Here is a 20550-nt window from a genome sequence, read left to right on the forward strand (position 1 = left end):
GAACAACAACAACAACAAACACCTCTCAGCTCTTTGAACCAAAACAAAAAAAAAATTAAAAAAAATCCTCCCAGTAGCACCTTAGAGACCAACTGAGTTTGTTCTTGGTATGAGCTTCCGTGTGCATGCACACTTCTTCAGAACCAACCCTCTTTGAACCAACTTCAGCTCCCAGGATTCTTTGAGGGACGCCATGGCTTTTTAAAGTGGCATGATACTACTTTAAATGTGTAGAGCAGATGGGGCCTTAGAGATGAGGTTAGCACATTGAGGAGCCTTTCTTCTTCCATTCTAGAGAGCGAAAATTCTGCGTTTGCAGTTGCCATAGTTTTGCACTCATGTGTTTCTTTTAACTTTTTTTTGTATGCATGGACATATTGCCTGTTCAGAACATAATAATAAAAAAGAGGTGATAAAAAAGCCCGATTCCCCACATTTTTTGTTTTTCGGAGGCTTTTACTCCCTGTTGAGACGAGGTACTTGGTAGATGTACTTTTCAGCAGATGCTGGCACCGTGCCACTTCTTTGGCAGCAGCGAACAAATTGCGTATCAGGGCCACAGCTGTTATTTCTTAGAGCTATTAAAATCCTGGGAACCTTGAATGGAAACCTTTGTGTGTGGGAACCTTATTTACGTGAAATATAGTAATGTTCAGTTTTTGAAAGTTTATGTGGGTGCTGTGAATGTGATTTCTGGGATGAGCTGGGGGGGGGATATTTCTTCCTTGGGTCCCATTTAGTCTGAATGACAGAGAGCTGTACATGCCAACTCACAGGGGAAGATTGCTGCAACTGCTGCAGAAGGTCTGTATAGTCAGAAATTTTGTGGCGGTGAGTCCTGATATTATGACCAGGTTCACACATAACTCTCAGCCAAACCACTGCTCAGTGCAAACAAGAAAACCTTTCGGGGATGCTTGGACCTAAGATCACCACCACTTCCCTTCCCTTCCTCTTCCGCTTAACCCAGGGCTTAAACCTTTGTTTATGTTTGAACTGAGGCTCATGGTTTGTCTCACTCCTGACAAACCATGAGCAGTAACTGAGACGTGTTCTTTGTTGACCCATTTATGGTTTGTCTGGGAGAGACAAATCATGAGTCCAGGTGCTAAGTCAAACGATGCGGGTGGCGCTGTTGTCTAAACCACTGAGCTTCTTGGGCTTGCCGATCAGAAGGTTGGCGGTTCGAATCCCCGTGGTGGAGTGAACTCCCTTTGCTGTGTCCCAGCTCCTGCCAACCTAGCAGTTTGAAAGCACACCAGTGCAAGTAGATAAATAGGTACCACTGTGGCGGGAAGGTAAAGGGCGTTTCCATGCACTCTGGTTTCCGTCACGGTGTCCCGTTGCGCCAGAAGCAGTTTAGTCATGCTGGCCACATGACCCGGAAGGCTGTGGAGAAACGCTGGCTGTCTTGGGCTGAAAACAAGATGAGTGTTGCAATCCCATAGTCACCTTTGACTGGAATAACCCTCCAGGGGTCCTTTACCTTTACCTTACCTTAGCCCCAGGTGGCTCAATGGCAGGTGGACCAGAGAAGGAGTGAATCAGCCGTGTTCCATGGGACCTGAAAGTTTCCTCATGGCTTAGCGTTACATGTGAACTTGGCCTATGTGTATGAGTGCATGTGGATGGAGGGGAAGGGTTGCACATAGTACCCAAGTCTTGCTGCCTCCAATTATTACTGGTCTTGCCATTGTTATAAGAATTTTAAGGTCTCAAATAAAGAATAAATATTCATAAATGCACACATATCTAAATATATGGACCATGTGTCTGAAATAGTATGGGAGAGCAATCCTGAAGCCATTTTGACTCTCCCAATGACCTCAAATATTCCTCTGCAGTAGGGGAGGCAAATGGGGAAAGCCTTCCCATTGTCTTTTTGCTTGCAAATTCTGTCTCAAGGGTGTATTTGTGTAGGAATATAGGGTGAGCCTGCGACCTGGACTCAGGAACTAAAGTATCACCACAAAAGAATGGCTAGACTGCCCAGGTAACGCAATCAGTGACCATTATCAGGTATCCTGGCAGACAGGGTTTATGCTGTAGACTGCCGCCTCCTGTGGTGTATGTATGATGTGTGTGTGTGTTTTTTTTTGGGGGGGGGGGATCTTGGGCTACAGGGTGGGCAATTCCAAAAGTCAATAGAAGGGCTTCCACATCATTGTTCTGGGTTCCTCCTCCCTCCTGCGTGTGGTGTGTGGGGACCCTGTTACAACATTTCCTTGATTAAAGATCACGTTTGCTAGCTGCTTTGCTTGTCAATATACTCTGGTTGGCCTCTGTTACTTTCTCCAACCGATAGGGAACCCACTGAAGGACTCTATACGGGCTCTGGAATGCCCCATAATGTAAAGGGAGCAGTTTTTCTTGTAACACAATCAATCATCAGGTAACACATTAATCAAGTAATTGTTAGTTGATTAATTGGTAGGGGTAAGTTGCTTCTGTGCCATTAGTAATAAGGAATGAGAGAGATAATGTTAGGGAGGATCTCTTATCTATCTCTCTGCAACAGTAAGTAGTAGATATCCCTTCCTTGCAAGTTAATTAGCACTTCCTGGTTATATGCAGAGATATTTAAATATAGTTGGTCAGTTGCTAAGTCGCAGTTTTTAATAAACTAAAAGTGCTTTAACCAGACAGCACTAATTATTATGGGCTTTTCTTTTCACAAACCAGCTTTGCCTTTCCTGGGTGTTGTGAACGAATGCACCACTCAGCATAGCTGTCAACTTTTCCCTTTTTTTAAGGGAGATTCCCTTATTCCGAATAGGATTCCTCGCAAGAAAAGGGAAAAGTTGACAGCTGTGCACTCAGTTTGGAAAGCAGCTGAAAGATCCCCGGTAAGCTTTACCCAGGCCTTTTTATTACCCGAAGTTTCTTGCAGAAACCAGTGGATTTAAACAACAAACAAAACTTCAAGGAGAGTTTCACCTCAGAAGAACGTGAAGTGCTGGAAAGCGAAGCTGCGATCAGGAAGGCGCTGCCTTTGACCACAAGTTGCTGGCTTGCTCAGGGCTTCATGAATTTTAAACAGGGTCATGTTACCTGTCCGAGGAGCATTCAAGGACACGTGTTTTTTATTTTTTGATACACGAAGGTAGTATAACCTTGTGGCATTAAACGATCCAGGATTTTAAAAATGGAAGATGCATAAATATTTTATTGTTCCAAATCACAAACTTCCAGAACAAAGTGGTTGAACAAACTGGAACCAGTTCTTTTATTTCACCCTGCACCGGAGTGGGGGCACTGGAAACACTTTTGTGTTGGGCCAAATCTGCATTTTATTAATATTACGCATTTAAAGCGGTATCATACCACTTTAAGCCGCCATGGCTCCCCCCCCAAAGAATCCTGGGAATTGTAGTGTCTCCAGGGTTCTGATAATGGTAGGGAGGCCCCTCAGCGCTCATAACAATCTACAGTTCCCAAGATTCTTTGGGAGTAGATGCGAGTGTTTAAAATGGAGTGACACTGCTTTAAACCTATAGCACAAATGGGGTCTTTCTCATTTCCTTCTTTAGGAGGTGGCATCCCTCCCTCCTCCTTTCTAGGATGGTAATCCTAGCTGTTCACAGAGGATACATGAAAAAATCTTGGAGCTTAACTGCAGAGGTGATTGATTCATAATTGATCCGTGTTTCCGGCAATTGCGTGGCTGTCCTCTTGCTGTCCTGAAGTTCAGAGCGGCACCTTCCATTTTACGAATCCTCGTGATGCATGGAGCTATTTACAGAACAATGCTACACAGTCCAATGTCTCGTACATCTCAGCCAGGTTAAACAGAGGGTAAACTTCACTGAGTTTTGGCTCCAGTTTGATATTAAAACAATCAGTGGCGGCAGCTGCTCATTCGCGATGGTGTTCCGACCAAGAGATTTTGTGCATATTTCGAAGAAAAGCTTCCATGGAGGAGCTTCCCCACCGCCCCCTGCAAATAACAAGATCCACAGCCCCGATTCAAATCAGGACTATGGTGGAATCCAAAGGGTAACAGCCCCTCCCTGGTTCCAACCCAGATTGGGCCCCTCCTATAACATGCAATTGGTAACGACAAGATTGATGTCTTGTGTAGTTTGCTTTATGGAAGGAATAATAGAATTGCAGACTTGGAAGAGACCCCGAGGATCATCTAGTCCAACCCCCTGCAATGCAGGAATGTGCAGCTGTCGCATACGGGATCGAACCTGCAACCTTGGCATTACGCTCTGAGCCAAGTCTTGCCACCAACTTTCCACTCAAGAGGCCATTCTTGGCTCGTTTTCAAGGGAGCCCGTGCCATGCATATTTCTCCCGTTTCCTCCTTACACATTTATGTAGGAATTTGATTTTAGTTAGGAAGGACAAATGTAGCTGAATGTTATCTTTCCTGTTTCACACTTGCGAAACTTAATAAATGTTAGTTTGTGTTTGTTTAATTACCATTAACAGAAAGCTTAAGCGAAAGCTACAGACTGGATTGTTTAATGCTTATGTTCGTTCCCTTTTCCCTCCTATAAAAACCCGCGCAAGATGCTTCTTTAAAGTTTAAATAGCAATCACTTTTTCACACTGTGCCGTTCGCACTTGTTAGATTAAATGTGTATATACGAGGCTGGCAGGTATTACTTAAGTTACTAGTGTATTACATAGATTTATCCCGAAGACTAAAAGACTCTCACAGACTCTAACTCTGAGGCAGACGGCAGCAGAACAGAACAGACCTCCTGCTCAGCTGCACTGAAAACACAAAGCGACTGCTATTAACTGACATAATTGTACCAACTTACACAAGGTATATTAAATTCTTTCTCAGAATGTCGCAGGCCTTGTGAGTATCAGCCCTGTCCTTAGCTTTTTGGATGCTCATATCTCACCATATGGATCTATATCTGCATCCGTCTTCGAAAGCATGCAGAGTTTGTGTACACAGCGCTCAGTCCTGGGGGCCAGATTCAGCCCCCAAGACTCTCCCTAGGCTCTACCCTGCTTGAGTGCTTTTCTTGAGAGATGTGCCTTTGAACTGAACTGATGGCTCTTCCCTGCTTGGGTGGAGACTACTTGTTGAAGAGACATGTGTGCTTAAACCTCTGACTTATCCATCGCTCCACCAACTTCTGCCTTCGTCAGCCTGACAAAAACTAACATCCTGGGTCAGCACTGGGTACCACACACTTGAGGTGGTAGGCAGTTTTGTCTGCCCGGGCTCCACCACAACCAAAAATCTCCCCATTGACGCTGAGCTGGACAAGAGTATTGGCAAGGCAGGCTGCTGCAACGGTTCGCCTCTCCAAAGGGTTTGGGAGAACATGCCACTAATGTCCAATACCAAGAGGAAGGTCTACCAGGTTTGTGTGCTGTCCACACTGCTTTGTGGAAGTGAGTTGCAGGCAACTTACAACAGCCAAGAGCAATGCCTCAACGCTTTCCACGTGGACCGTGTCAGGAAGATTTGGGGCATCACATGTCAGGGCAGAGTCTCAGACAAAGATGGATGATAATATTGAATTCAAAGAGGGTAGTGAGTTGGCATTACCTCCGAAAAATTCAATCCAGGGTCTTGAAGAGCCTGTGGTTGGGGTGAATAAAATACAGTAGGCCGTTGTGTAGGGCGAAGTTTCCATTTGTGCTGTCAGTTGCACTGCTGATGTTTGCGTTGACCAGTTAATAAATGCTGCCTTATTTGCTTGCTTGAATGGGGTCTCTCGCCCCAGTGTTCTGCCAGGCACTATACAAATTCCTAAAAGGATCCCAATGGAAGCATTTGTGTATGCTTCATTTTAAGATCTGGTGCAATCTGTGCACCGTAATGGAGGGGGTCTGCCAGCGAGGACAGCAGAAGGGTATGTCGATGCAGAACTTTCACTCCTAATTGTTGGAGAGGCTTTAAAAATCTTCCTCACCTTAAACTCTAGATTCCTCATACAAACAAAACGGCTTTGTTCATTCAAACTCCAGATTATTCATTATTCATACAGCTCTGCAAAATTCAAACAGCTAATTAGGAGAAAGATGATCGGCCCAGCAAATTAAGAGAGACCAAAGGCCTATGAGGAAGGTGCTAATTTTTAAGTGCCCTGCAAGGAATACTTTAAACTGCAATATGTCAACTGGTCATGAAAATGTGATTATAACCTGAATGGCAAAAAAAAAAAATCATGCCACTTTCCCAAAACATCTGCTTTATAAATAAGGTGTTTGTGTGTGGGCAGGTACAGGACTCCTGCTCAGCAACACTTGACTGAGGTTGGCCACGGTTGCTTCTGGCTTTCCAAAGACACTTGGCCGTGACTTTTTGTACGATTTCCCAGCACCTCTTGAAAAACCTGGGGAGAGCCTGAAACGCTTGTGCTTGAATACTTATACAAAAAGTGGCAAATCTTGTTTGTACTCAGGAATAATGCATTAGAGTCGCAGAACTGGGAGGGGACCCAAATGATCATCCCCTGCAACGCTGGAGTAGATTAAATGGATCTGCCTCAAAAATGCAGAAAAGAACCACGCCGAGCAAACAAGGTATTGGAAAATCCAGCGTATGGTCGTTTATGGAGAACGTTGCGGTATTTTGACAGTGGGCTTCATTTTAATGCAGTGTCCGTAAGCTAGGGTCAGGGGTGGTGTCTGTTAAACTTCAGCAAGTGCAAAGCTTTCCTTTGCCTGGTACCAGCAGCTGCAGTGTTTATATTCTAGTGCGGACATGGAGAAATGGTGATCCAGAACTTCAGCCCCCATCAGTTCTTGCCGGCATGCCCAGTGGTCACTTGTGACAGGAGTTGTAGTCTGGAAGGCTACAGGTTTCCCATAATCTGATCTGGTTGGTATAAGGCAGCTTCTTATGCTCCACTTGCCCTTGGAGAATGGAAGAAACTGCTTGAAGATTTCCACTGCTTCAAGCAGAAGGGATGCCAGAGATATGTGACTTTACAGAGGCTTGCACCGAGGAGGTGAGATGGTCTGATCCTTGAGGGATGTGCTGTTTGCTTTGGGGAGCTGATGTTGTTTTAAATTCCTGCATGGTTGCCTGCTCCCACAAGCTGGATTGGTATGTTTGTAAAACTGATAAGAGCGAAAAGTTCCGTAAGACTTTGGTGTGCTCTCCTCACCAGGAAATGGATTCTGCGGCAGTTGCCTCTGGAACTTCCTGGGCAAGTACACAATTTTTAGGTCTGGTGCACAGATTGTTTTCTTTCAAACCAAAGATCTACTCAGATGATACTGATTGATAACCTTGTGCAGGATTTTTTGAGGTTGTTGTTGCTGGATGATGAAGATGTTTGTTGTAACAATAGCATTCTTTGTTTTGGGAGGCTTGTGATGTAAAGGTAACAGTCTTCTTCCACTGTCTTAACTAGTGATGGAGGAGAAATTTGATTCCAAAGGGAACTAAGCTGCTTTGTCCTTCCTGAAGCTAAACATAAATCAAAACATTGCTACCCTTTGAACTTTGCACTCCTCCAAAATTTGTGACACTGTTTTCCAACCAAATGTGCATACCTTTCAGAGGGGGTTGTTTGTGTCTGTATACATACGTGTGTGTGTGTGTGTGTGTGTGTGTGTTTGTGTGTGAGAAAATAATTTACCAAATGCATTATATTAAGGAAAATTGATTGTGTACATTACTCAAAACTACATACTGGACTGCATGTATTTGGAGAAATACACTCTGAAACAAACAAACGGTACTCTAAAAGCTGACAGATTAAAAAATCTCTTTGCTGCAGAAATATGGAGAATTTGATTTAAGACTGAGAAAATAAGAAACTTTGAGAACAGAAATTGACAGCTTTCATCCATTGCTAGTAATAAATGGCATATTCTGCAGTCTTTCTTAAATGTTTGTTAACATTATTGTACTGGTTGTCCGAATGACTTTTTCCTCTCCTGTTTCCACAGAGGGAGTGTTGATCAGAATGAATGGCCATATTTCAAACACCCACCCAAGTGCATATGGAAGTTACTCTTCTCAAGTAAAGTAAGTATTATCCCACCAACATGACCTCTCCCTGCCACCCAAGTTCATCGAAAATAAAATAAAAAGGAAAAAGAAGCCCTAAGGTCTTCTCTGAGACTTAACATTTCATTTTCTGCCTAGAAGCTATTGTCATTTCAGACAAAAGATCAATTTCATACGAGCTTGGATATAACGAGGGCACCAGCCTGCAGATGCATGAATACCCTTTTCAAATCAGACCTCAATAATGTGAATCTCAATAAGTGTTTTTGTTGCTTCCTGTGTATCCCAACAAAAGCTCTAGGGTCCTTGCAGTGCTGGAAACTCAAATATACAAGCTAGGTGCTAAATGGCTCCTTAAAACAGGGTTACAATGGCCCAAACGGAATGTCTAGTTGCCATTTGGGGGCCAGGGGCTCAAAACTTGAATTTTTCAATATGAGTTTTTGGTTCCTGAAATTCATTCTGATCGTGCAGCTATAGAATTCTCTAGGATGTGTTGCTGGTGTGTGAAAACAGTCAAGATCCAAGGATCTCCAGGCATGCACCTCCAGATGATGGTGACGTCAAGCGCCATCCTTGCACCCGGGCATCTTCACTTGGTCACAAGTGGCTGGTAGCCAGGTCCAAATTGTGCCTGGCGCCTAGAGAATTTTGAATGCTGGTATCCTTGTACAATTGTTCCTAGATGAAGCTCGTAGAGAACTGTACCTATCCCAGTCATAAGAACATAACAAGAGCCTGCTGGGACAGGCCAATGGCTGATCTAATCCAGCATCCGATCCTCACAGTGGTCACTCAGATGCTTGTAGGAAATCCTCGGGCAGAGCCTTAGCACAACAACACTCTCCCTGCTGCAGTTTCCAGCATGTCGTGTTCAGAAGCATCACCGCCTCCATCCATGGAGGCAGAACCTAGTTGTCATATAGTTAGTTGCCACCAATAGCCTACCCTTCCACAAATTTGTCTAATCCTCTTTGGAAGCCATCCAAGTTGGTGGCCATCGCTGTCTCTTGTGGGAGTGAGTTCCACTGTCTAATTGTGCACAGTGTGAAGAAGTACTGTCCTAAATCTTCCAGCATGCAGCTTCATTGAATGCCCTTGAGTTCTAGTGTTGGAGAGAGGGGGGGTGGGCTTTACTCTCTCCATGCCGTGTGTAATCCTATAAACTTCTGTCATGCCATATCCATGCCTTGTGCAGGAGCATTTACAGTCAACAAACTGCACCCATCACCCAGCTCCGCCAAGGTTAATTTGTTGGTATGTGTGTCAACATTTTGGCTGCAGGCTGCAATGTTGAAGGTAAATAGAACCATAGCAGTCAGCTTCATTTGTCTCTGAAGCCGTCGCTTGAATTCCTGCTTGGGTCCCAATAAATCTCTGGTCATGCACCAAGACCTCTGTGGGTGCACTTGATTTTCCTGGAATTTTAAATTTTATTTTCCTGATAGCTCATTGCTTTGTCTTGGAAGCTGTAATCCCAAGATTTCAGAGAGATTTATACCTGTTAGGCTGCGGAGGTCCAGTGGCATCTGCTAGAATCATCTCTCTGTCTTTAGGATCCAGTCTTTTGACTTGAGAGGACCGGGGTTACTTCTCCTACTTCACAGATGTCCTGTTATGAAGAGTCTTTGTGGAGAGGAAGTTAAAGACTCTGAAGGGGCAAAGACTGGTGGTTAGGATAACTGTTGAAGAAGGGAGTCAATAACAGGGGACATTATAGATGAAGGATGAGGAATCTTTGGTGGCTGGGGAAACCCAGCCAGACGGGGGGGGGGGAATAAATAATTTATTATTATTATTATTATTATTATTATTATTATTATTATTACTACTACTACTACTACTACTATTACCTTTTGGATGTTGTTGGACTCCAACTCCTATCAACCCCCAATGGTCAGACGTGCTGGGAGTTGTAGTCCAGCGACATCTGGAGGACCACAGCCTCCCCACCCCAGTTTATAGATAGAGTCAATATTTGTTATTCTTTACGATCAATGAGCTCTACGCACTCATTACTTGGGGATATAGGAAGCTGCTTGGTTCATTTGACTCAGTTGCCATGGACTAACTGGACGCAGAGGAATGGTGGGAGGCATCAGCTGGGGAACCCTCAAGGGACAAAGGATCAGAGCCCAGGAATTGGTGGTGGAACAATGATGAGTGGACGGAGGGAGAAGAGAGAGAAGCCTGGGAGGAGGAGGTGTCGGAAGCATGGGAGGAGGAGAAGTCCAGAAGCAGAAGCTGAAACAGGAGAATATTGAGTCCAAGAAGCATAGGTGAGTCAGGCTGGTGAAGAAGCTTGGGTGTCTCTCTTTCCTGCTGTGACCAGCTCCCCTCCCCCTGTCTCCAGAACCAGAAGAGGTGTGAAGAGGGAGGAGTAAAATCAGGCATGGCGCCCGAGTCTCAGATTGCTTGGAAAGGACCAGGGGTGGTGAGGAGATATAATCAGTTGTGAGAAGGTAGGGACCTTCAACCTCCATGGGGCAAGGCCTACTGAGAAGAGCTGCAATGCTCATCACTCCTGAGCAGACTTTGTTTCTGCTAATAAAGAGTTAACTTCATGTGGGATTGGTTGCTGACCCTGCTTCTGACAGCGGTATTGTCCACACTGACCGATAGTGGCTCACCAGGGTTTTAGATCTGGAGTATTCCTAGTCCTACATGGAGCTGATGGGGATTGAACTTGGGATCTTCCATATCCAGTGCATCCATTCTGCTACCACCAAGCCGCTGAGTTGTTCAGGACTGGCATAAATAGTAGGAGCCTGGGCATCTACCTTCCTTTCATCATCAGGAGAGTGGTAGGGGCTGGTCTTCAGTTTCTCTGCCTTCAGCCCCCAGCTTCTACCTCTGTGTTGTAGCAACTGGCCTCCAGGTTAGACGACACACCCTCCAGGCCCCAGGTTCAGGTATGGCTGCTTTCAGCTGCACCCTTACTTTAACAAAGGTCACTCTTCAGACTTTTAAACTTATCTGATCTCTATTAGGGCCAGAAAATAAGTTTCCCTTTGGAAACAGCTGTCCTGTTGGTTTATGTACAACTGAATGGGTAGCAGCTGATGGTGCTATATGCTGTTGATGGCCAGGGGCAACGTTCTACCCTTGGAAAGCTACTAATGGGATTTCCTCCCTCATCTAGAAGGAGATTCTGTGATTTGTGGTAATCTAAATAGATTTATAAATAGATCAGATGTTGTTTGCTCAAGCCAAAGCCATGCATAATTTATGTCTGTGGGTTTTTTTTTTATTATTTAAGAAAAGGCAAGGGGTGAAAGTTGTCTCTTGAAATACTCCGCAATCTTAGGTTGCAATTCTGGTTTTGAGCTGGGATGTGTGTCTGTTTGTGTGCGTGCTCTAGCAAAGTTATGTGCATGCAAATATATATTCGCGCATGCTGTATTCTTCACGCACGCACACACATTGTAACGAGCATTAGCTGTGAACAATAAAATTTGATTCACACACAAGCTGTGCTCTCAGAATATGCACACACCAATACTCACACAAATACAAGGGGAGAGCCTTAGGTAGTCCAGTCATAAGACAAACTTGCAAGCTGCTTACAAGCACATTTATTCAAATAAATGATGCTTGGCCTTGGCTGGAATAAGTAACATCAGAACTATTTATAAATGTATTTAGCTGACTGCAAACCATGGGCTTTACTAAATTGGGATCACGGGTTGGAAATCCCATGAGAAGCTTTCCAAATCTGGGAGCATGCTCCTGGAAATTGACAGTGTAAATAACTGTGAATGTGAGTTTCCCGAAATCCATAGCACCATGCAAAACATTCTATAGCCTCTGTATGCGTGCTTGTTTGCTTGTTTTCAGATATCAATATCTGTTAGACCCGATACACAGTCACCCTGTGTCAAAGGTGACATTGTGAATTCTGCTTCTACATGTAAAACAAAAACTAAGGAGTGGAATGACTTTACTTTCGCATGTCCTAAGGGGGCTTGAGTTTCTCAAATAGCAGCTGGTCTCCCCCCCCCCCGGTCCTATACTATATTGCAAATTGCTTTTGGAACACAGGGTAGTGTCAAAAGCAGTCTGCGGCACGATTTGCCTGACCATTCGAAGGAGAAGAGTCACAAATTCCAATAGGCCGACAGAAGTCCCGGGACATGCTTTCTAGATCCTGGTCAGCTCCAGACACCCTTGTCACTTCTCATTTAGTAGTCGAGATTAAATTCTTCTCTTCACCCCCACCCATCCCACTCCCAGTAGCTCTTGCCCACCTTTATAACCATTTTGGAGATGGGGAAATCCTTTGCTGCTCTGAATTCTGTTCACAGGCACTGTAATTCTGCAATAGAGCCAGTGTGATGTAGTAGCTGCCAGCCAGGGTGGCTGTGGTCTCCCTCCACGACGGGGGTGGGGGGGTGGGAGCAGGATGCCTCTGAATACCAGTGGCTGGGAATTGAAGGTGGAGAGAGTGCTGGTGTTCAGGTCCTGCTTTCAGTCTCCCCATAATACCTGGTTAGCCTCTGTGAGAACAGGATGCTGGACTAGTTTGGCTGTTGACCCGGTCTAGCAGGGCTCCTATGATTGCTGGGCAATGACCAAGACCACATCTCCACTCAGCCATGATGCTCACCTTGGGCTAGTCACTGTCAGCATCAGCATCAGCATCAGCATTTTTATTTATACCCCACCCATCTGGTTGGGTTGCCCCAGCCACTCTGGGCGGCTTCCAACACAACAACAACAACAACAACAACAACAACAACAACAACAACAACAAACACTAATAGTAAGAATCAAATCCTGTATAAAAAGTCACGATAACTTGTAACCTACCTCGCAGGGTTGTTGTGAGGATAAGGGGGTTGCAAAGTTGAGCTCCCTAGAGCAGTGTTCCCCAACCTTGGGCCTCCAGCTGTTTTTGGACTACAGCTCCCATCATCCTTAGCTAGCAAGGCCAGTGGTCAGGGATGATGGGAGTTGTAGGCCAACAACAGCTGGAGGCCCAAGGTTGGGGAACACTGCCCTAGAGGACAAGCAGGATATAAATATCGGGTGACATTGTGGCTCAATCAGAGCAGTGGCAAAACAGGTGACTGTGAAGAGAACGATTTGTATGAGACATTTCTATTATCTGTGACCAGCAAAATGATACCGGTGTGCTGCTTATAACAGGTGTGCATTTATTTCATTGATTTCCTCCCTGCACAAGGACACCCCACCATGCTAGCTTTCAAAATAGCCGCACAGAATCACTTGATGCAACCAAGGATCTGGTGACTTCTGTTTCAGTGTATCTGAAGAAGTGTGCATGCACACGAAAGCTTATACCAAGAACAAACTCAGTTGGTCTCTAAGGTGCTACTGGAAAGAATTTTCTATTTTGTTTCGACTATGGCAGACCAGCACGGCTACCCACCTGTAATTGATGCAACCACTTCAGCTGAAACACACACAAATGCACACTGGCATATATGAAATAACAAGTAATCACCACATGGGCTTTTTAAACCCTCCCTTTGTTGTTGTTTAATTGGGTTACTGGAACTTTTGAATTTCTGGATGGCATTATCTTACTTTTTGTTTTGAAGTTACCAGATATTATTTTTTTGTAAATTTTATTGGTTGTTTTGTATTTTATACATTTATTGGTGAACCATTCATTGATTTTGAATGGTATCTAAATAAAAACAATGGATGAAAGAATATAGATACAGAGAGCGGGGGATTTGAATGGATGACAGGGAGGCCGTAGGTGTTAATAAATATAGCTCCACATGAAATAATTGCTTTGCATGATTTATTTTTCTTTAGCTAGCCACTTGGGGAATAGAGAAAGCAGAGCTGTGCGGGGCAATAAATCTCCACCTCTTAGAAATCTATTTTCTGAAGTGTCAGCAGGCGTCCTGCTTTGCTTTCAATCATGTCTGCAGTCAATATGGTCTAGAAACATGAAAGCCGTGAGTTTTCAAGTTCCTGTGCTCAGTGCAAACATTATCTCTGTATGCATATTAGCTTTATAAGGTACGTCGGCTGACCTTTTGCCAAAGGAAACCGCACACAAACAATGCACCTTCTCTTGCAGTGGATATGGATCACCAACATTTTCTCAGAGCGAGAGGGACCAAGCGTCGAAGACGAGCGCAAAAGCTTTGTACGGTAAGGCTCATTGGCTTTGTGCATGTGATAAGGCCACCAGTATGAATTCCTTATTAAGCTTGGTGGAAGGCGTCTACAGCAGAGAATATTTAAAGCCCCTCTCCTTTGCTTGGTAGGCAATCTGTGCTGTTATCTGCCGATCTGCTTCGAAAGTGGAAATACTAGCGTCACCCTGGGGGGTGAGGCGTGTGATGGAGACTCCAGAGGGCTGAGGAGTTATCCATACTTTTGCTACAGGCATAGAATGAATTCGGGCAGCTCTGGTTTCACTGTAGTCTTTTGCTCTGTGCCTTCGTGTGCATCTAGAGCTCGGAAATGCTGAAACACATTAGGAGATCAAGGGATGCCCTGTACCCAGGAGTCTTCAGAAATCCAGACTTTGGGATCGTCCCACAGTCTGACTGGGTGGTGTTGCATTCACAAGACTTGAGGATTCATGGGCATCTCATACAAGATGGCTGAATGCAGCCCTCCTTGGAAGATCATGTGTGTGTCCTTGCCAAAAAACCACCCACCTCTCCAATGAGTGTTTGCAGACCTTGCTTCCGTGACCTTTAAGGGGCCCACCCAGTAACCCTCATAGCCCCCAAGAGAGGGCTCCTCCTAAGCTGTGGTGCACACACACATACTTTGTAATGCGCATGAATTGTAAGGTGCATCTTTTACCTTCCTCTGGGTTTGGGTGCTGGAAATGTAGCTCTTATATTTGTACTTGTTTAAAACTGTTTTTAAATTGTGTTTTAATGATGCAACCCAGCCTGGGGCCTTAGAGTGAAGGGCGGGTGTTTAATATCATCATCATCATCATCATCATTATTATTAATACTACTACTACTAATAATAATAAATTCTCCCTCCCTCGTGATCTTGAGGCCCCCTTCTTCCATGAAGGGGGTGTCACAGGATTAGCAAGCAAAGCCTTTGATTTGTGTAGTGCCTTGACACTGAGCATGCTGATGGCCCTGCCCTCATGCCCTCACGTGGACTAGGGCTGGGTGATACCTGTTTTCAACACTGTGATATATCACCAGCCAAACACCATGACATACCAGTATATTACTTTGCTTCAGGATAAGAACAGAAATCGTGCTCTCTGCAGCGGGAGGTCCCATTAGCTAAAGTGGTGCTTCAGGTTAAGAACAGTTTCAGGTTAAGAACGGACCTCCGGAACGAATTAAGTACGTAACCAGAGGTACCACTGTAATGTTTTGGCTTGCTCAAGGAAACAAGAGACTGTTATCTACTCACACTTAGAAACTGACAGTGATCTACCCCCTTTTTTGGGGTTCAGGTCGAAGTTATTGAGCTTTTTTTTAGGGAGGAATGGCACTTTTGGGTGGGGTGCATGGCAAAAATGTTGAGCTTTTCTTAGTGGAGCCCAAGTTGTTGAGATTCTTTGGGGGGAGCCAGTGATCTGCCAGTGATCTACCACAGGCGGCCAGTGATCTACCAGTAGATCACGATCTACCAGTTGGACGTGCCTGTTCTAGACCATATTAAAGAAATTAAATAAAAAAAAAACTTTAGGGAGGGTTAGGGAAAAAATTGGAAGTGGAACCCCCCCCCCCATATAACTGAATGTGGACCGAGCATGCTCAGTGGCCACAGAATGCTGACACTGGGGGGCGGGGGAGAGACAGAGGAGCGAATGGAATGTCTGAAATCCTCTTCACTTCCCACTGCAACATTTTGTTGCAGTCCCCACCAGATGCATTTTGTTTCTAAATGAAAACCGCATTGAAGATCCTCTGGGATAGAAATAAAATTAAATGATGTGCACAGGTTCATTTCTGTGCAGTGTGTGAACTGATCCTTTTAAAAATCCCCTGTGTGTACAGTATATATTTCTTTCTGCCAGGTGGCATTTTTCTTCTCCTCGCCGCCTCCCTTTAGCGCTGTGCGGCACCCCATTTTTTATTGAAATCCCATCAGTGAGCACTATTGCTCTGTCGCCTTCCTGAATGGAAATAATTAATCGGTGTTGGATTGATCTAGATTTTACTACTTTTTTTAAAAAAAAAAAAATCCCCATATTTTGTCAGGGGCAGATGGATTTTATTTCTTCAGATCCTCGTCCAAGCAGAAAACCAAGAAAGGTAGCGAATGATAAAAGAGTTGGCTTGCTGTGTGTGTGTTCGCGCATGTTTTTAAAAAAAATGCAGGGTTTTTTCCCTCCCTAAAAAGAAATGCTGCAAAAGCAAAAAAAGATATTGTCAACATTTTGAAACGATCAAAGGATTCTTGCAGCGATTCTTTGGAATAATGAACTCATTAGCATTGGAGCAGATGATTGGGAATTTCTGTAGTGTGCTTTTGGGCCTGTTCCTCAGTGTTTTTTCCCTTTGTGACTTGCATGATGTGTTGACATTTTACTGTCTCTTCCCCCCGCCCTTCCCCCCCCATTCTATACTAATACCTTCCTTAGTCAAATTATTTACATGAATGAGTTGCCCTTTTCTCTCCACACTCCCCATTTGCTCAGCCTGTAAAAATGATGGGTATGTTCACAGAATCACAGAACTGGAGAGGTGGACGGGAACCCAGGGGTCATCTAGTCCAACCCCCTGCAATGCAGGAATCACAGCTAAAGAATCCCTGACAGATGGCCATCCGACCTCTGTTTCAAAACTTCTAGTGATGGAGAATCCAAGACCATTCATTCCACAGTTGAATAGCTCTTACCATCACAATTTTTTTTCCTAATGTTTAGTTGGAGTCTCCCTTATTTTCTTTTTTAAAATATATTTTTATTAAAGATTTCTTAGTTCCATTGGTTCAGATCCGACCCTCTGAGGGGCAGAATTATCCTCCATCTCTTCTGCTCCTCTAGTGTCTGCAATAGGCGTTAGTTTTAATGAGAAACCACCTAATTTACGCTTCTCGAACCAATACGCGAACCGAAACACAGCTATCCTTTGAAGGGTGCTCTTATCCAAACACATTATATTAGAGGAAAGTGTGTGTGTGTGTGTGTGTGTGTGTGTGTGTGTGTGTGTTGTATATGCTAGTGACAAATGACACTGCAACAAATGAGATTTGAAAAATCATCCCAACAGTCTAGAAGAAAGGGAAAAATTAGCTCCACCCACGGAAATGGTTGCTTTCCAATTCTGGAATGGAAGGCAAATGCAACGATGGTTTGCCAGTTCTGATATCATGGCAAATTATGTTTACCACTCGGCAAGAAATGGAGAGGGCACAGGTATGTGTGGAGAAGAACTGGTAATTGGCAGGAGTGAAGGAGGTTGTTTTAGCAGGTGTGGGCTGAGTGTGTGTGCAGTTTGTGTGGGAACTGAGTGTGTGGAAGTGTGTTGAATGAGTGGGGTGGATTTTATGTTTTTTGATATTTCATCTTTTTTCTTCTGTGTTATGTTACAATCTTTCATAATGAAAAGTGGTACATTAATGCTTTAGACAATACAATGCTTTTTTAATTTTAAAAAGTGAACTCAAGTTGTGCATAATCATGCCATCTCATCCAAAATTAATAATTGGCATCCATGTAACCATTCCTTAAACTCATTCCTAGCTCTCTATTAATTTGATCTGATCAATGTTGCCTAAATCAGAGTTGTTTTTTTACGTAATGATCATTAGCATTCACAGACCTCTGTGCTGTGTGATCTGGAAAATTGTTTGGACTGAAACCACGTCTATTGACTAGTTTCTTAAAAAAAAAAAATATGAGCAGAGAGTCCCAGAAGTGTCACATAGTTGTTCCATTCTTGGGGTTTGCAGTGAATTCTGACTTCCACTCATTTCCCTATATTGAAGAGAATTGCAGTCCTTGCTGTGCTTTGAATCAACCCTCCTCCTTCAGCTTCTGGTGTTTAACACATTGTATGTAAGCAAAGCAGATGGAGATGTATTTGAAGGCTGGTAATCTCAGGATAAATGGCACTTTAAACATACCGTGTGCAAAGAGTAAGCTGGAATGTGAAAATAAAGATGGTAAATCTCCCTCCCTCCCTCTCCCTCTCTCTCTCTCTCTCTCTCTCTCTCTCTCTCTCTCTCTTATATTTATTTTTTTTAAAAACAGAGCAAAGGAAGAATTATGCCCGCGATAGTGCCAGCAGCATATCTGAGACATCGCAGTACCACGTGGAGGTAAGAATTCTACAGATTTATTTGCATTATTTCGTTTACAATATTTATTAACCTAATTTTCGCTTGCAGGATTTTATGAAAATAGCTGCTGCAGTGCTGGACAAACCTGAAGATTAAACCACCAGAGTGAAATTACTTGTACATTTACACGTCTCCCTATCATAAATAAAGACTGTGTGGTTTAATGGAAGGATTTTGTTTGAACTTGGACTAGGGGAGGTCAGGGTTGAAGGCACTGATTAACCACAACCCAGCTGCAGGGACGGAAAAAGTGAGAAGAATTCTGTGTGTCAACCTGAACTCTTGAGGGGAAAAGGGCAGCCTGAAGTTAAACAAGTGTTGCTGTTGGTTGCTGTTGTCTTACTAACTTACAGCCTGCCTCCCATCTTTTTTTGAGAGACTAGTAAGAAAAGGGAAGACAAATCAAATCGTTGATTGATTGATTTGTGAGCTTTGTTGTTGTTCAGTCGTTCAGTCGTGTCCGACTCTTCGTGACCCCATGGACCAGAGCACGCCAGGCACGCCTATCCTCCACTGCCCCTCGCAGTTTGGCCTCTCGCAGATTTGTGAGCAGAAACAGCCTTAAACTGAGCACTTAAGACGTAAGGACCATTAACCCTTGTGGAGCTCGCAACAGCCATATCACCCCTGCTAAGCCTCTGAGAAAGCCTTTCTCCAGGCGCCTCTTGGTGGTTAAGGTGATGAGGACATGAGCAAGGCTTTCTCTATGGTGATGCCACAGTTAGGAAACCCACCCCCTTTGCGTAAATTAGTGCTTGAAGTATGCCACATTTTGAAGAACTCATTGTGTGTTCTGATCAGTTCCACCCAACGCAATAGTTTTTACCTTGCAGTCCTTCTGTAACGAATGGGGCGTGGGTTGGGCTGGAAGCTGCCTGCAGCTCCATTCAAAAACGTTCCTTAAGGCAGAAATAAGCCTTGTTAGCACCTCAGATGTCAACCTCTGTAAGTACGGTAATGAAGAGCTTCGAAAGAGAGAGCTGGAGCAAGCGAACAGGGGTTGCTTTTGGAAAACCCTGATTTAGTGCTCTGTGCGAACACAGAGCTAGGATTTCGGAGTCTCTTTAATGGGGCTGCCATCCTGTCGATGACTCCGAGTTAACCCCTTAGCTTAACTCTAAGCCTCTGGTGCACGCATTTGGTGAAGGACGTAAGCAGAGAGGCTCGTGAGTGTTTGGAAAGCCAAGCAGAGGTGCGGCGGAAAACGAATTAAGTGCTTCTTTGCTCACCGTGGGCCGAGTGGCTGCACAAATAGTAACGAGGGCCTTGTAAATGTTACTTCCCACACACTTCAAATTAAACCCCAGCGAGTTTCCAGGCTCCACACTCCAAAGAGGCTGTTTTTGACCTTTAAAACTCTGGAAAGCCTGTGCCGTGTTTGTTTGAAGATACGCTGCCTCTCTTTCCTCTTCTGCCCTCCGACAGAGGGAATCGAGGAGGCCCTGTTGAGGGTGGCTCCACAGTCTGGGAAATAGATGCATGGAACCAGGTCCGGGGCCTTTTCAGTTGTGGCTCCTGATTTTTTTGAGATTCCCTCCCAAAGGTGGCTTGCCTGGCCACCTTAGCCCTTGATTCTAGGAGGGCTTACTAATTTTAGATGACTTCTATGCATAATAGTCATTCATCATGTGTTGAAGCTGATTTATCCGTTGCTTTCAGTTTTTCTACTAAACAGTTTGTTCGGCATAAGTTGTTCAACTCCAGATGCTAGCTGCAAACCTGTTCCCCCCCTCCCCAAATTGGCTTTTTACATGTAGCCACTGTATTAAAAAGCCCGGCAGAAACAGACACATACAAACGACCGTTCCCAAAGGAGCTCAAGGTGACTTAGATGGTTCTCTCCCTCTCCATATTATCCTCACAACAACCCTGTGAAGTAGGTTGGACTGAGAGTTGGTGACTGGCTCTAGTTCACCCACTGAGCATCATGGCCAAGTGGGGATTTGAACCCTGGTCTCCCAGGTCCTAGTGCAGTGCCCAAACCACTGTTCCACACTGCCTGTTTAGCTGGCACCTACATTGTAGAACTTAGGAAATTGTCTGCCTGATACAGTATTTTGTTCTAATGTTTTCCTGTTTTCTCTATCTGCTGTTGCAACCTGCCCCGGGCCCTTAGGACAAAGGGCTGGTAACATTTTTGTATTTTAAATTAAAACAAAAATGTTATTTATTTATTTAAAGGGGGGGTATCTGCCCCCCAAAAAAAGTCTAGGTAATCTAGGAACGAGAGATAAATATCCTAACTCAATAGCCAATAGATGAATCTCCATATGGAGTGACAAACTGGATATGCAAAGACATAAAGATGAAATAACATGTGTGCAGTTGAACAAAACAAATATTTTCCAAAA

The 20550-nt window shown here is 44.2% G+C and overlaps 1 protein-coding gene across 3 annotated transcripts in view; it reads left to right on the forward strand.

The window, feature by feature from the left end:
• The window catches only part of EPS8 (epidermal growth factor receptor pathway substrate 8), a 143612-nt gene that overhangs the window by 69384 nt on the left and 53678 nt on the right, over positions 1-20550 (forward strand). For all 3 annotated transcript variants that reach the window (XR_004427436.1, XR_004427437.1, XM_033161737.1), the window contains exons 2-4: positions 7879-7957; positions 13998-14071; positions 18111-18178. Coding sequence is in view for 1 of the 3 variants with exons in the window: in XM_033161737.1 (XP_033017628.1) it covers positions 7896-7957; positions 13998-14071; positions 18111-18178 (204 nt within the window). In the remaining 2 variants the exon portion in view is untranslated. The remainder of the gene's footprint in view (positions 1-7878; positions 7958-13997; positions 14072-18110; positions 18179-20550) is intronic.

Source organism: Lacerta agilis, chromosome 10 (assembly GCF_009819535.1).
Source record: "Lacerta agilis isolate rLacAgi1 chromosome 10, rLacAgi1.pri, whole genome shotgun sequence".
Lineage (NCBI taxonomy): Eukaryota > Metazoa > Chordata > Lepidosauria > Squamata > Lacertidae > Lacerta > Lacerta agilis.